This window comes from Oreochromis niloticus, linkage group LG15 (assembly GCF_001858045.2).
Source record: "Oreochromis niloticus isolate F11D_XX linkage group LG15, O_niloticus_UMD_NMBU, whole genome shotgun sequence".
Lineage (NCBI taxonomy): Eukaryota > Metazoa > Chordata > Actinopteri > Cichliformes > Cichlidae > Oreochromis > Oreochromis niloticus.
In genome coordinates this window covers 3,625,633-3,641,901 of record NC_031980.2, presented here as the reverse complement: position 1 = coordinate 3,641,901, position 16,269 = coordinate 3,625,633, and the positions used below count along the sequence as shown (strand labels likewise).

At 42.6% G+C, this 16,269-nt stretch overlaps 2 protein-coding genes across 8 annotated transcripts; one reads left to right on the top strand and one right to left on the bottom strand.

Annotated features, from left to right (window-relative positions):
• Positions 1-19: 19 nt before the first annotated feature.
• Positions 20-4,979, bottom strand: wdcp (WD repeat and coiled coil containing). Of its 3 annotated transcripts, none has more exons than XM_005449774.3 (4): positions 4,841-4,979; positions 1,916-3,845; positions 1,521-1,641; positions 20-848 (listed from the first exon to the last, which is right to left on the bottom strand). In XM_005449774.3, exons 2-4 carry the CDS (start codon positions 3,824-3,826, stop codon positions 655-657), a joined length of 2,226 nt encoding a protein of 741 aa, XP_005449831.1. In that variant the 5' UTR covers positions 3,827-3,845; positions 4,841-4,979; the 3' UTR covers positions 20-654. The 3 variants fall into 3 exon arrangements, with proteins under 3 accessions (XP_005449831.1, XP_003440715.2, XP_005449830.1); XM_003440667.3 differs by lacking the exon at positions 4,841-4,979 and adding an exon at positions 4,593-4,706; XM_005449773.3 differs by lacking the exon at positions 4,841-4,979 and adding an exon at positions 4,518-4,669.
• fkbp1b (FKBP prolyl isomerase 1B) lies at positions 4,846-15,971 on the top strand. Of its 5 annotated transcripts, none has more exons than XM_003440668.2 (4): positions 4,851-5,118; positions 5,874-5,921; positions 13,925-14,037; positions 15,167-15,971. In XM_003440668.2, the coding sequence occupies exons 1-4, from the start codon at positions 5,082-5,084 to the stop codon at positions 15,293-15,295; spliced, it is 327 nt and encodes a 108-aa protein (XP_003440716.1). In that variant the 5' UTR covers positions 4,851-5,081; the 3' UTR covers positions 15,296-15,971. The 5 variants fall into 5 exon arrangements, with proteins under 5 accessions (XP_019201608.1, XP_003440716.1, XP_019201607.1 ...); XM_019346062.2 differs by having other exon boundaries at positions 4,860-4,956; XM_019346063.2 differs by lacking the exon at positions 5,874-5,921 and having other exon boundaries at positions 4,846-4,956.
• Positions 15,972-16,269: the final 298 nt, after the last annotated feature.

Sequence of the window (16,269 nt, the reverse complement as noted above, 5' to 3'; positions counted from 1 at the left end):
ATAACACACGAAGAAGCACTACATATACAAATTTAATTTTCAGAAAGCTCCCCAAACGTTCCTTTCTTTGGACTTTCAAAACAAACCACAGCGGTCCTAACAGCAGGGTATCACCATGAGAGAAAAGTTACTGTTGACTGTTGCCCCCTCTAGTGGTCACATGGGTTTTCCTGAACGTGTTAAAGTTCCAGGGGGATGTAATACGAGGTCAGACAGAACATTTGAGGTGGTAAAGTGCTAAACTTGACATTTTAAGTGTAAAACCTGAATTTCATACATCTACTTCTGCTTCAAGAAAAGACCATTAGCCTCCATTTGTTCATATAAGAAGACATCAGAACAATCAGAAACACGTCCCAAACACATCTAAAACGTACTCAGAACTGTTGCCGGACTGCTAATCAGCACGTCCTGCTTCAGCAAAAACATGAACTGCACAGGTTTATTTTTTTTTAAAAAGAAGAAAATGTAAACAATGCATGGAGTGCAATGAGCATCTCTTATCAAACGGCTGTCATTTCAACACACACAAGAGTAATTCTGTCATACAGCTGCGGTCCATTTCATCACTCTGGAAGTGACAGTCAAATACATCATGGTAACAGAGGGACATTGTTTTGTGAGTCCATATATTGAACTGTGCGTTAGGAGTGGCTACACGGAGGCCTCTGTGGTTGTGTTTGGGCTTTGGCTGGGGGCTGGACTGGATGGGCAAGAGTTCTCTGGACTCACGGGAGTCCGCAGAGTTGATTTCCGCTTCCCGTTTCGCACCGTGAGCTCCTCCTTGGGCTTAAATGTCAGAGGCACAAAGCCATCTGCATCTGCCACAAGTACAACCCACAACGGTCCTGGAAAAAAACAAAAACAAAACGACAATTAGGACTTTTTGACTTAGCATGGTTTTCTAAATGTCAGCGTAGCTTGGAAACTGTAGTTTGTGCGACCTACATTTTGGTGGTCTCAGTTTAGGAAAGCCAGCCTTTGCTACAGCAGCAACAAAACACTATGCACATTAAATGGTAGTAAGCTGCTTTTGTTTAAGACCTTATAATCTGAACTAGGCTTTTAATCACTTCCAATTATAGCTCACGAACGCTATCGGAAGAACAATGCCACCACAAGTTGCCTGAAACTACAACTGACTGCAATAAATAAGTTTCTTATAAAGTACAGAGCAATCCGAGGGGGATGCCTTCATGGTGAATAAAGCCAGTAAGAGCAAACCGATCTGAACATTTAGTCAATGACTTGCAGCTGACCCCACTTGAGGACCAGAAGAAGTTTCCTCAGAGTGATTTTAGTGAATTAACCCTTTACACCCTGTGTCACAACACGGTTAATCGCACATGAAAAACAACAGATGAGGCTTTTACTCAAAGGCAGCTTAGGTGCGGCTTTACATGAAGGAAAATGCCACTTAAAACGCACAAACGACAGAAAACAAGTAGCAGAGGACGTGCTATTTGCTATACTTTGTTTCTGTTGACCTACAGATGCCAAATCTAATTTTGTGAACATACCATACATCATCTCCACAATGGTAAGGTTGAAGAGGTCTTGAAGTGCACGTAGACACAGCTTCCCGTCACACAGCAGCACCGGCCTCCGCTCGTCAATGAAAACATTTTCTGACAACTGCTTCTGCGTGAGCACAAAGAAAGGCAATGGAAAGAGACATGCTGGCAGCTATTATGATATGTTAAAAAATGCAATATTCTTATTTAACAGATGTTAATTAAACAGCGTACTTTAAATGTGTGTGCTCATGTCACATTGAATTGATTTTAAGTTCTTTAGCTGTCTTGTCTTAGTGTCTGTAGCAAGATTATTATTCCTGCACTGAACAATACAAACAGTGTAGATGATATATGATATATTTATAATAGGCAATCAAACATAACACGTAAAACTGTACCTGGCATGTGACATTGACATACGGGGGTTCGCTGGCATTAGGGTAGACGCTTGGGGCCTTTTTGCCATTCTGAGTGTAATCTCGGATTTCTGTCAGGCACTGCTGCACTTCTGCAAAGCGCGTAAAAAGTCTTTCCATGTTGTGAACGAGCTGCTCCAGCGCGCGCTCCTTGGCCTTGCCAGGAGTCTTTTCGGGCATAGGCAGCGTCGGCTCTGTGTGGATCTTGTCAGACGGTTCGAAGCGAGGAGAACTGGCTCGGCTGGAATCTCTGCTGACCTGTCCGGCCACCGCCAAGCTGGCCATGCGGCTGACGTGGTCCATGTCAAAGTTTTCCACTGTAACTGAAGAGGCACTGGACGGGGCTCTGTCTGATAAGTCCACAGAGCTGGTGATGGGGCTGTGCTCGCTGCTCCTCACCTCCTCGACCAATCTTCGCCTGTTCCCCGGTGAGCAAACTACCCCCCTTCCAGGCAGTATCAAGTCTTTTATCCCTGGGCGCTCTCTGTCATCCTTTGACAGGTGCTCTGAGTGCCTCCTAATCCCTGTGCAGAAATTAGAGGTGGACTCATGGCTCTGAGCAGAGGGGGATGGTATGATAGAAGACATAGGCGACTCTCCATCGTAGATCAACTCTTTGGCTATGAGATGAAGAATATATTTGTCAGTGTTAGCAGATGGGAGGAAGGCGGGGTCGTTGGACTTCTGTCGACCCACCATCAACAGTAAAATCTTATCGTTGAGGAAACAGACTCCTTTGGGTCTCTCGTTCTGCTGCAGAGAGATCTGCTGTATGTTTGGCATCGTGGAGGCTGTGATGCAGTACACAAGAACCATGTTGCATGTGTTTGATGCAACAGCAACTGTGGAACAATGGGGATCAAAAGCCACAATGTCTGGGACCAAAATCCCTGGAATGCTGACTTTACGAGTGGTGGTGACCTTTCGCTCATAGGTAACCAGAATGAGGTGCGAGGAGTCCTGCCCAGAGCCTGTCACTGTGTCCCTGCGACGCAAGTGGATAAGGGGGCTGGGGTCAGAGCGACGGTGTCTCGCCAAAAGATGGGTAAGATCAAGAGGACCTGAGCTAGGGATGTAGGACCTTTCCGATTCGAAGGATCTTCTCCTCGATTCCAGAAGGCTGTCATCATCTGACATGTGAGAGCCATGGCTGTGCAGGGTCTCTGTCTCTGTTGGCAAGTCGAATGCTATGCCAGCATTTAACCCACATAATTTATCCAGCGGCAGCTCAGTAGCCACAGCTACTTGGGCTTCCCCGGTGGCCTCAATGGCACAGATATAGCCTCCCACGTCAAAGATGGGACAGAAGGAACAGGCCACCAGACTCTTTTGGATGTCATTCCAGATGTAGGAGTGAAGGGCACTGCCTATAGCCACCACCAGGCGTGTGCCATCCTTAGTCCAGCATGCACAGTGGATGAGTCCACTACCTTTGATATCTGCTTTGATTCTCCTGTTGTCCACCCTGACAGAAAACAGCACGGAGGTGTCTCTCTTAGTCAGCACAGCAAGAATGTCCAGTTTAGGGTGCCAAACGCAGCCTTGTGAAAGCAAGGGGAAAGGCTCGCTCATCTCACAGGTCTGCGTGCACAGCAGCTTGTTCTGTTCGAGAGCGCTGAGCTGCAGTTGCCACACGGTGACATGCTTCTTGTGCTGCACAGCCAGCAAGGCGGGAGAATCAGAGCAGCACAGGGGGCCCCAGAAGAGTCCGAAGACATGCTCAAACTGCCCGATGACGTTTGTGTCACCAAACTTCACGTCGCCGTTGATAAAGTAGAGAGATGTTAGGCAGACTTGCTTGCCATCTGTCCAAGCAATGCCGTGCACAGGGTGGATGGCTTGGTGCAGTGTGTTGAGACCTGTCCTGAGCAGCTTTGCCTTACCAAGATCCATCCTGGTAGGTATGAAGAAGCTTATCCAAAGAGAAAAAGAAAAAGAAAACAAAAGAGTCACAGCGTTAACATTGATAATAGAGTCCTGTACCTCTTCTAAATGGGTCTTGACGACGAGTGGCTATTGCTACCTATGCAGATTAAGAATAGCAAAAGCCTCTCTTGTGTCTCCTTCCAAGTACATGCTTTAATCCTCCTGCGCCTGAGGCAGTGGTGACGAACACCTATAGCTGCTTACGCCTGATGACCTTAACAACACACAGGCCCTTTAGGACCTAAGGGTATTAACATTAGTATGTGTTGAATAAGAGTGTCTCATTAAAGTATTTGTCTTTTTAGACTCGTAGAAACTGACATGATTACAAAACGTACATTAAGTCTTCAAATACACGTAAACAGCATAAGAGAAAACTGTAACAGACTTAAAATTGAAACACCATTTTAACACTGGAGCACATTAAACACAATCAGATTTTTCAGAAAACAAATTTACTTTGTGGATTGATTACTGCACATCCACTTAAAACGTGTAGTCACAAACCACGAAAAGGAGAAATGCTCATTAATTCAATTAATAAACATTGGAAATCACTAGCAAGATTAACTTGCTGCTTCCCTTTAAAAAAATATATCGCGCAAACAGATAATTAATGAAAATTAGACACAAACATGAGTTTTAAAGCTTAGCATACCTTAAAAAACTAAAAACATGTTCCAAGGAGCTCGTATAAAGCAGTGAACATTAACTCTCATGTCAGCAAACTCACGTTTTGCTGGTTAAAAATCGTCTCCAACGTTTCTTAGTAAATGACACGGAAGCAAAACTACTCGACAGTTCCGGTGCATTGTGGGACATGTAGTTCAATTTTTACAAGCGCTTTAGTTTTATATAGCCCGAATTACTAAAAAAAAAAAAAATTGGTTTATTTAGAGGGACTTGATAAACTTAATAAAGACTATGACAAACCAGTAAATGAAAATTCAACTGACATTAGACACTCGAGCTTTATCTCACCTCCAGGGGTCTGCAGGGCTGAAGACGACGTACGTAGGGGTTGTAGATCTCTACGCTGTCTCCCTGCGAAGTGGAAAATATCTTGGCTGTCTCACGGCTGGCTGTAGCTACGGCGGGTGGGTGAATGCCTGGTTTCTATCGCTAAAGCCCGACTTGTAGCTGCAAAAGGGTAGAACTGGCTCTAAGAAAAAAAGCTTTGTTGGCTGTATGCTTTATAGCTAATCTTTGAAGTAGCACAACCATGGGTGTGGAGGTCGAGACAATATCTCCCGGTGATGGTAAGCGGATTTATTCGCCTATGTGTGCTTTGATGAGGGTTGGTGGTGCTGGTGTTGTCGGGGCACGGTAGTTCCCCAGAATTTCATTCAGATTTTGTTAAATATTGACAAATTTTGTTAAGATTAATATTAAGCTGTGTGCGACGCGAGGGAATATATCCAGTAAATAGTTAGCAATTAACGGTAGTATTCTGCGGCTTTACCCTGTTTTGATTTTAGTTTAGTTTTTTTCTTTTACGGTTAAAAATCACTGACGCCTGCACGGCATCTTTCTAGAACTCTCCATCCTGTGAAGTCAAACTCCGTCCAGTGTTTTAAAATTGAGCATTAGCTTTCAAAATAATCGGCACATAGGGAAACATTTGAAGAGTTACTCATGTGTAAGCAGTCAGTCAGCTCAAGAGTGAAAGACCAAACCTAGGGCTGGGTAAGGCAGACCTGCAGTGTCCTTATAGGCACTGGTAAATTAAAGTGCATCTGATAGCTAATTACGCTACTATTTCTATTACTATGTAGGAAAAAAAAAAATGCCTGCAGGCTAAAGTTACAGCATGAGGATGACAGATGCATAGCTCACTTTAGTATGTCCGAAAGTGTAAAAGTGTAAAGAGGGTGCAACAGTACTGACATCAGCACCCCACCAGACTGAACCTTGCATTTGCTAATGAGACTGCCAGTCTAATTACAAGATTAACCTGCCAGCCTCAGAGTATACAAACACACACTAACACTTGTTTTTTCTCTTTCATTAACAGGAAGAACATTTCCAAAAAAAGGCCAAACATGTGTTGTTCATTACATAGGTAACTTCCTTTCTCTTTCTCCCCCCCCCCTTTTTTCGTTCTCTGCATTTTTTTCTGTCTTTGAGTCGATAGGGGAAATATGTGCACAACACACCAAGCTTTCAAAATATGCAAAATGCTCGTAACATTGTGTAACTGAATGTTGGTTACACTTGCAAGTTGCCGACAGAACCAGAAAATACTGATTTTTTTCTTGTTTTAGGGTGTGCTGACGTGCACATATTCATTCAAATGGGCATGCCCTGTTTTTCCTGTTTGTGTCTTGTCAGATTGCCAAGTTTTTAGGTGGGACAGTAAGACGCTGAGACTTTTGGGAAATGAATTTGGGTTGCTCTATGGCCTCGGGTTAGCAGACCACACAACTAGGTCAGACAGAAAGTAAATAAACCTCGCTGGCATCTCGTCTGTTGACTGTCTGAGTATCACATGGTTATTATGTGGTTATAAATGCAATTGTACACACTCTGGTTATGGTCTGTGTAGTAAAGAGGTTTGGTTCGAGTTTGTAAGTATTTGTTTATTTTTATTGAACGTACACGTCCATGTAGTTCCATCTTGTAGCTTTGGGACTTCATTTTCATCATTTGAAATGGGTTAATATGATTTTCCTAATCTATTATAATACTGGCTGTATATCTTGATTGACCTATGCATAGTGTTTAACTTTATGTGAAAATTGCAGTTTTGTTTGACTAGTGTGTGTGTGTGTGTGTGTGTGTGTGTGTGTGTCATTAGAGACAAAACGATCCACAACAACTATGCCCTGTACTGTACCCTATACTAGGATGTTGTGCTGTGAACTCTTCTGGGGAAAGTTGGATTTGTCTTTAAGCCTAATTTCAGGTATCACATTTTTTGGCTGCTGCCTTATTTCCATTGAGTCGCCTAGTGGATGGATCTGCATGTTTGATGTGACACAGACCTTACACTGGATACCCTTGCTTAAGCAACCCTTCCATATATCTGCTTCAGTCTGGCCCTGCAAGTAGACTAGCTGGTGACCCCTCGAGGCTAGGTTTGTGTCTGGAACTGGGGATCCTTCATATGTCAGGCGAATGTAATCTTAGTTTATACGTCTCAAATTGTGAAGCTAGGCTCTTGAGATGTGCCACATAGCATGCTAGAGTAAGGGTTTGATTGACAGTTGGTGTCTCTGCTCCCCTCTACTGTTGAATAAGCAGTTATGAACATGGGTGGATGGATATATTGTTACAATATCGAATGCCAGTATTAAACATGGGCAAATTTTCAAATAATGGGCTCGTTATTTGGTATGTGCAGGTAATCCCTGTGAACTTAAAAATTAATTTATTTGCCTGGTCCTGTTGCACTGTTCTATGCGTGAAACTCGTAATCGGACACACTGGAGGCTAAGCGGCCAGTGTCATGTCCATGCCAAGAATGGTAGAATTTGCCTAGTTCTGGTCCCTCATTGGACGATTCGTGCATCAGAAATTTGGAATTTAAAGGTGTCTAAACTTTGTGTTCTGGTGAGGTTGTTGACGTTTAGGTAATGCATCAAAACCCAGGATTATATAAAGAGCTTCTCAATACTAGGACAAATAAAGTATTTCTAATCTTAAAGTAAAAATAATTTAGATCTGCAAATAATGCAGATCTTCTCTAGCTGTGAGCAAGAATTAAACATAGGGGATGAAAATGAGCACAATAGGTCCCCTTTAAGTTTTAAACTCCATCAAGACCGCACCACCTGTGCTGGATTGCACATATAAAAAAGCTTTTCCTTTTTCTGCTTTATTTCCTTTCTCTGTGTTGTTACCTGTTGCATTTTTTTATTTATAAGAGGGACAAAAGTTGCTACAGAATCCAGTCTGCAAAATCTACAAATGCTAAATCAACTGGGAATTACATGGTGCCTCTCTACTCAATTTGAGCACTCAAAGCACTTTCTATTACAAATCTCATTCTCCCAATCACATATACATCCATTGCTTTTATCCATACCTAACCACTTTACTGCAACATTCACGCTCCCATGAATGCATCAGGGGGAAATGTGGAGTTCTGTATTTTGCCCAAGGATACTTTGACACATGGACTGTAGGAGCTGGTGATTGACTATTTCATTTAGGTACCCCCCATCTTTTATTTGTCTTTCTGTTTCGATTTATGGTAACTTACTCAAAAGATGCACATGCTTTTTCGAAAAAAAAAAAAGCAAAAATATGGTGTTAAGCCAAACTGAGGCTTCAATAAACAAACACCAAAAGAGCTATAAATACGGTTTTGTATAAATGCAGGAAGTGCATTTGCAAAATATGTTTAAGGGTAGAGCTGAACTTGGTGTTGAACACATGGAATTGGCTAAGAATGTGGTTTATGTAGATAATCTGGGAGTATTTGTATTGTAATCTGCAAAACTGATATAACATGTTCCTCACATCAAGGTTTTTATGGACTCATAAACAAGTCTCCGATCCTACAGTGAGGGAGGAGGGTTTTTTTTTAATTCCTTGCTGAACTGTTATTATGTTAACCTAGTTAAATTTGATACATCGGTTCAACTAGTTTCAGGTAGTTATCAAGGGATTTGTAAGAAACTGAGGCAGGGAAGTTTTAAGATTATACTTCACAGTTTCAGTGCCCCATAGGACAAGTGTTTTAATTAAAATCTACACGACAAGATTAGCTGACACTCTGAAAAAGAGATAATGTTGGTAATACAGGTTGGTGTGGATTTGTAACATAAGCCTGCTCAAGTCATCCAGCTGGCTCTCGGTGCAGAAACACAGACTCTACCCTCCACTCCACTCCACCCCACTCCACCCTTCCCTGGTGTTTTCCAGATAGCAAAGGCAAACAGTAAGAGTAAGGAGAGAGAGTGATTTCCCAATACATATTGGGATATGAAACCACTCTGCTGGAGAGGCTTTCTCACGCATTCTCTTAATGCTGTGCAATTTTTGACTCTCACTTTCACCTCTGGGATTTCGAATATGCAGATGCACACATGCCAGAAGCACACAGACGCTCAGATATGCGAGCGACCCTCCTCTCACTCTGGTGAAAGTTGTAGCCACCCAAATTAGCAGAGTGGTTATTCCAACAAGGACGGTGATGGTTCAGGCCTCCAATAATTTATCCTGTCTTGCATTCTTGTTTCTCTCATGGCTGACTGCAAGTCTGCTTACAAAGTGGCGGCTCTGTCAGCTGCAGTCCTGCAGTCTGAAGCTCATTTTGCTGCAAGAGGAAAATGAAAGCAGATCTGATGTCAGTCAATATGAGACAACAAAAGTGGCCCGTGAGGTTTTAAGGTTGATGAAGTATGGCGCTAGCCTACGAAGATGAATGGCATTGTAGCCTCTTTTGACATGAAGCATGTGCTGCGGAAGCTCGTGCTGCATATGATGTCATTCCTAAATGTGGACATCATACCTTACCATGTTTGTCCTCCAGACTTTAGCATAAAACAGACAGAAACTGAGACCTCGTGGTTCTACGTGTTTGACCCAGAAATAGATCAAGCTGTGTGTCAGGAGATACCAAAGTCTTCCTCCATGGGAGGGTGGTTGTTCATAGAGTTGAGCAAACAATGGGAGGCTGATGTCCAGCTCAAGATTAGTAGAAAAGCTTCTGCTGAAAATCATTGACTATTGGGTTGTCTGAGTGCTTCACAGGCTTTTTGCAACTTGTGTTATGAACATGGATCGAATATCTATGCAGTACCTACCTGGCAGGCAAGACTGGAGGATAGGAGTATGAAAAGTGATATTAGAGCACATTATTATTTATCAAGTGAACTACTAGGCTCCACTAAAGATCTAGGACACTCCATATCTACTTAGAAAAAAGCTCTTTTTGCACTTAATGATAGCATTAGAGTAACTTTTAAGTCATGGTTGAGGATTACTTTCAGGCTCCAGTGTCAACTTTACTTGTAATTACTCATATGCCCTATCCCAGTTGCTTGGCTATAGAAATGAAGAATGATGAAGACTCTTGTTATTAAGATGTCTGTGCCCGCAGGTGTGAAACACAGCAGACATGTAAGTCACATACTCAGATAGCTTTACACACATCTCATTTCATCCACATTTGAGCCAAGGGGCTTGCTGTGCTGGCATCCATCCTAGACAGGGGCAAGACAGGATACAGTAAACAAAGTAAAAATAGCCCCACCCCTGTGTGCAATGGCTTTTTACAGCGATAGCTAGCCACTAACAAGTGTAAGCTTCTCACAAGGAGAGAGAGCCTAGGAGCCAACCTCAGGAAGGGACAGGCTTGGCTTTATTTTTGCAAAGACCTCACCCATGCTCTGCTGTACAAAGAGTGATAATGGAGCAGTGATACGAGTGTGGTTTAGTTAGCAGTTCGGGATTTTGCTATGGCTATCTCTGTGTTCTCCAGCAAAGAGATTATTATACAATATTAACACAGGGTCCAGTGTGTTGCAATTCATAGTCCATGGCCTGGTCCTCGTTTAGCCTAGTTCCATGCTGGCCTCCCCTGGTGAAGGGTGTGGTCTGGCAGGGGCAGACACCTAGCTGCCTGTGTGAAATGAGCTATCTGTGTCCAGACTGGAGCCCGACTGATATGTTGATGATATCTTGAAGATGTGTACTGATTGAGCCTCTGCCTTGTTTTTGTAAATGTTCACTTTACAAAGGGGGGGGGGGTCTAATCAGAAGAAAATAAAGCAATTAAATAAATAAATAATTAAAGCACCAGAGGCTAGCCCACTTCCCATTGGGATGGCCCTCCATTTGGTTGAAGCTCTCCACTTGTTGCCCTCCATGAACCTCCTGGTTATCCCGGCCAGGAAGGACACACTGAGCATGAGTGTGTTTGTTGTGTCTGCGTTCTGTTGTGTCACAGTCCATCCATTTTTTACACCTCAGCCTTAAAAACACGGTGGGGTATTGTCGTCGCCCCACTGGGTGGGTGGGCGGCGTGAACACACAAGTTTGTCAGTGCGATAACTTGAGAATGAGTCAATGCAGGAGTTTGGAATTTATAACATTGGTGCATCTAATAAAAATTTCAGGGAAGGTCAAATCTCAGTGACCTCGACCTCGGAGCAAAGGTCAGAGGTTAAGTTTTCTTAAAATCTTGTGACTGGGATAACTGAAGAATGAGGCTGTGGCAGGGCGTGGTTCGTGGCACGGCTGCGGGGGAGGCTGACACACCTGAGCTTGATCAGCTCATCACGCCTCCCCTATATTAAACGTGCCGGGACCTGAGGTTGGGGTTTGTTGTTGTTGTGTGTGGCTGTCAGCTAAAAAGCTGCGGTCGTGTCTAAGAAGCGACATCCGGAATAAAGAAGTGTGTAAAGAGTGAAATATGTGGTCGGGTGTGTTATTTCTCTCACAGAGGCATTGCAGGATTTTGATACCGTGGTTGCATCTACTATAAATATCAGATGACTTCAAATCTCAGTGACCTCAACCTCAAGGTCAGAGGTCAAGTTTTCTGAAAATCTTGTGAATGCGAGGAGTTGAGAAAAAGGTGACGTACGATTTTGAAATTGATACCATACTATATATACACTACCAAACAAATTGATACCCACTAGGAAGCTGAGGGGTAGCACTGGCAGCCACCAGTATTTTTTATTTTGATTGTTTTTCCATCTTTGAGTTTGGAGTGAACTGAAACCAGTTACAACAGATGCAGGGCAATAAATTGGGGTTCATCCTGAATGCTCTATCACATGGCTGAGATAGACAGGTAATCTCCGATTAATCTAACAAACAGGTTTGTGATATGTGGGGGGAAACCAAAGCACACAGAGGAAACCCACATAGGCTTAGGGAGGACATGAAAACTGCACAGAGAGAGCCCCAACATGCTTACTGGGGACAGTGCCAACTAGAGCAGGGCGATATGACCAAAAATATTTATCACGATATACATTTGAAAATTTGCGATAATGATATAACTGACGATATAATTGATACTAGACAAAATACTTTACAACTCCACAACTTTATTAGTGCAAAAAACCTCATCAATGTATTTTCACTTAAACAAGCAGCTATTTTTTATGTGCATTAAAGTTATATAAAAATTTAACAGTGCAAATGCAAATTCCTTGCTGACAGTTTAACCAAAAGGCATTTCCAGTGGAAATTGGCCGACACATCCTCAGCATTACCATGTATAATATCCACAAAAGTTAAAAAGAGGTTATACACACACAATACGGTAATATTATGTTGAAGCACAGTACGTATCACTCCGCGAGGCTCCTGCCTACGATAGCCGTAATGCTCTGACAATCCATCAAGCCTTGCAGCTTCGTAGCTTAGCAAAGTCGTACTGAAACATCTGACAGATTTTCGAGCGCCGTGTACCACATAAAATCGTTTCGAGGTCAGTAAACACAACCAGAATTCATACATAAGGCACACGGGATTATAAGGGGCACTGTCGATTTTCAGAAAAATCAAAGGATTGATTTTAAGTGTGCCATATTTTCCAAACAACACGGTAATAATGACGGCCCGCTAGCATGCGCTACCAAAAACAGTGCTTTGTTGTGTATCTGACGGACAAAAGCTAAACCAGTTCCACACCACTGAAGTTGGAGCATTTTTACAAACCAGTTCTGGTTCATCCGTTTCATTTAACGATCCACTTTCGCTCTTCTCATTCTGCGTCGCCGCCATGTGCATATGTAAACAAAGGCACTGCGCATGCGCGTTTTACCCATATTCTATCGCGATATTTCATTTTCCTATCGTTGCCCAAAATTACACCGGTATTACCGTGAACGGTATGATATAGCCCAGCCCTAGTGCCAACCACTGCTCCACTGTGCCGCCTCACAGCCGGACAACACCTGTTCAACGACTGGCTGTAAGCATGTCTGTTACAGCAGTGCAGGAGTATGCATTGAATTAATTGTTCAGCAGTTTAGCTGAAATGCATTTTCTGCGTCAGTGTTTTTCTTCAGTGTGCAGCCATCTGCTGCTAGAAACTCAAACGACTTTTCTGCAAGAAGGTTTTGTGTTTCTGCTACTCGAATGCCCTGCAGCAGGTGGTATTCACCAGGGTGTGTGAACCTGATGACTCCGCAGCTGGACCTGGCCCAGCCCGCTCATATCTGGGCTACTGGACTTCTTGGAAATGATGGACCTTCTAAGTTTAGTGGGGGAATGAAAGTGGAGAAGGAGTACAGTACCAACTTTCATGACTGGATGAGCAAGACACTGTAACTAAACTTCAGCTAACACCAGCTTTAAATGCCAAGTATTCACACTATGGCTAGAGATAAAATAACCAGAACAACCTCCAAAGTGATAGCGAATTATTATTATTTTTTATTATTTAATTTATTTATGTAAAAACAAAATCTTTTAATCTGTATTTCTAGAGGATGGAGGACAAAATCTTAGATTACATATGCTAATTACTTGAAATAAAACACATTATTATATTGAATGGTAATGCACGGCATTGCATTATATCGTATAATCTCTGAATCTCTAAGCTCAGTTATTTGAACTTTGTTTGCAGTTACAGGTTTCCTGTTCCACGACAATAGACTGTGCAGAGAAAATAACAAACACCATTAAAGACCTTACTGCTGTTGCTTTTTTCTGGCTGCCAAAGGTTCCCAAAGTTCACGACTTATCAAAGTAGAAGAACAGAGATTGAGATTGTGGCTAATGAAATGACTTAGTGTTTTCATGCCTTTAGTAGTTTAACCGCCACAGCAACAACAGCCCCGTCATGCCTGAATGGTCAGTCATTGTTCTGAAGGAGCTGAGTCTCGCACCGCTTTGCCTTTGTTACCCCTTTCGCTCACTGTGGTCTACATATAGTTAAGCAATGGCCTAGTTAACTTTAAAAATAATCCACTAAACCAGGCCAGTGCTTCCTGATTCAAATTTCCTCTGTTCATTTGAGTAGTTGAAACAGACCCAAGAAGTCCCACCAGAAACATTCCTGGTTATTGCAGTAGCTAACTATGCCCATGCACTTTTGAGTTTTGTCTTTATTTTGCCTCTAAATTTTGTTTTCATATGTTTCTTTGGCAGGTATGTTGCAGAACGGGAAAAAGTTCGACTCCTCTCGAGACAGGAACAAGCCCTTCAAATTCAAGATTGGACATAACGAGGTCATTAAAGGCTGGGAAGAAGGAGTAGCACAGGTAAGAGAGGAAGGTTGAGGCCCTGCTTGTTTTGTCTTCTAGTATTAAGCAGCGCGTTATGCATTCCATGTTCTAAGTATCCATTTATACTGCCAGGTTTTAATCGATCATACCTACCAGTTAGTTGCTATTCTGAAGGTGCTCTCATACAGTGAACAGGTGCACCACTGCAGTTTTTTAAAAAATTGTGCTTAGATGTACTGCAGTGGTCAGCAGCAATGAGAGGGAGGCTGTAAAACAGATTCTACTGTAGCTATTGGAGTTCAGATTGATTCAGCGTTATCAAATTCCTTCCTTCAGCTCTTGTATGATAATGGCAGCCACAGAAAATACACAGATATAAACAACAGTGGAGGTATTTACAAGTTACAGAGCTTTCAATTAGAGAAAACAGATGAGGACAAATGGAGTCACAGCATCAACAGCAACAGCAGTCTGACATGTACAGGGAGACGTAGATGCATTGTATCCTGCTGCCACTGATTCAGATTAGAGAACACCATTGTTGTTGCTGTTGTTGGGGGCAGGGGGGTAAATCTGCTCACTGTCTGAAAGCACTGCAGGTCTTGAATCGTAAATCAAATAGCTATGAGTCACCTTCTGTTCACTGGGTGAAAATGTCAGTGCCGAGGAAAAGCACGAGCAAGAGGAGGATGGTAAACCCCCAAAATTTACTTTTATGTCTCTCCGGGTGAAATATTACGTGATGATTCTGTGATTACTTATTTTCTGCAGTTGTGTATGTAATGCTGAGTAGCTGACTTGATTGCTGTCCGCTTGAAAGTGCTCATTTACAGTAGAAACCAAGATCTGTTATGAAAGGAGAATAAACTATGCAGTATCTCATATTTTACTTGTGGTCGGGCCTCTTGGTAAAGTACGCAAACAAAAACCCTGAGTTCCGAATATCTGCTTGTGTTTCAGGTTCCTGGTATTATGTTTGCCTGCCAACTGTCACACTGTTATTGTTTACTGGGACACTTGAATAGGGTATTAATTTACAAGTCAAAAAGTGTTTTGTGTTCTGTGACAAGGGACTTTTCGGGCGTAGGCGTAAAGTACAAGAAAATGCACATCAATACTCAGTGTGTTCTGCTGTCCCCTCCCCCCCTCTTCTCCTGTGCTGCAGATGAGCCTGGGCCAGAGGGCTAAAATCACCTGCACACCAGATATGGCTTATGGAACAACAGGCCACCCCGGAGTCATCCCACCAAACGCAACCCTTATTTTTGATGTGGAGCTGCTTAAGCTGGAGTGACGCATGGGGTAGAAGGCAAAGGTAGAAGGCTAATGGGGCTGCATTCACCATAACCCATTTCCACCGGGAGACCATACCCGACTGTCGCCTCTCACAGCCACCCGCTCTTGTGTTTCTCTGTTTTCACAGCCTTCGTTTTCTTCTTCAGTTAGGTATTTAAACGCATCTTCCGCTGCTTTGTTGCCATCGTTTTGAGCTAGATGCTGCAAGAAAATGTTCATGTCGTACAAGACTCTTACACACACACACACACACATTTTGGTTTGTTTGTTACACGTGCTTTTTTTGTTGAACTTAATTTAATGTTGTAAATTTTGTTGATCCCTGTTCTCTTTGAAAAGCCGTACTACATTGCAATCAAAACATATATTGCCTTACAGTTCGAACAGTGGAGGGGAGGGTACATAGGTTAAAAGTACAATGTCTGCTCTGTATATTTACTGGGCATTATATACCACTGTCTGCATCGCCACTTTGAAAAAAGGCTTGTCCTGCTGAATGCTCTGAATGATGTTGCTGTGTTTGGTATATTTTATAATCCTTGTGAACATTTACTGCAAGTGTACCCTATAAAATCGAACCCAATCAATACTGTACAGAAGTCTTTAAGAGCCATTGCTACTATGACAGTTTATTGACCAACTCTTGAATAAAGTGGCATGCACCATGTTAAAAAGTCTGTGTCCTTTGTGTGATTTGTGAGTGACTGATCGCTACCTCCAGAGGCACCTGTTTACCAGTTCACATGGTGTGTTAAATTTTTATGAAACCGTAATCGAATTATTTGTAAAATAAGTAAACCATGCATTTACTCACATCTGGAATCTCGCTTTCAGACGACAAGATGTGGAGGACTTCATCACTTCAAGAAACACACAGTAAACTAATACTTATTCCATTTAAGGATACAATTTCTTTGCAAGAAAAAGATCCTTGGTGTGCCAAGAAATCTGTATACAGGGGAGAAGGCCTGT

Coding starts and splice junctions, on each gene's coding strand:
- wdcp (XM_003440667.3), bottom strand. CDS start 4,681: ATGTCCCACAATGCACCGGAACTGTCGAGTAGTTTTGCTTCCGTGTCA. Junction 3,846..4,592: donor CGATTTTTAACCAGCAAAAC/GTGAGTTTGCTG, acceptor TCTTTGGATAAG/CTTCTTCATACCTACCAGGA. Junction 849..1,520: donor CATTGTGGAGATGATGTATG/GTATGTTCACAA, acceptor GTTTTTTTCCAG/GACCGTTGTGGGTTGTACTT.
- fkbp1b (XM_003440668.2), top strand. CDS start 5,082: ATGGGTGTGGAGGTCGAGACAATATCTCCCGGTGATG. Junction 5,119..5,873: donor GACAATATCTCCCGGTGATG/GTAAGCGGATTT, acceptor TTTCATTAACAG/GAAGAACATTTCCAAAAAAA. Junction 5,922..13,924: donor ATGTGTTGTTCATTACATAG/GTAACTTCCTTT, acceptor TTTCTTTGGCAG/GTATGTTGCAGAACGGGAAA.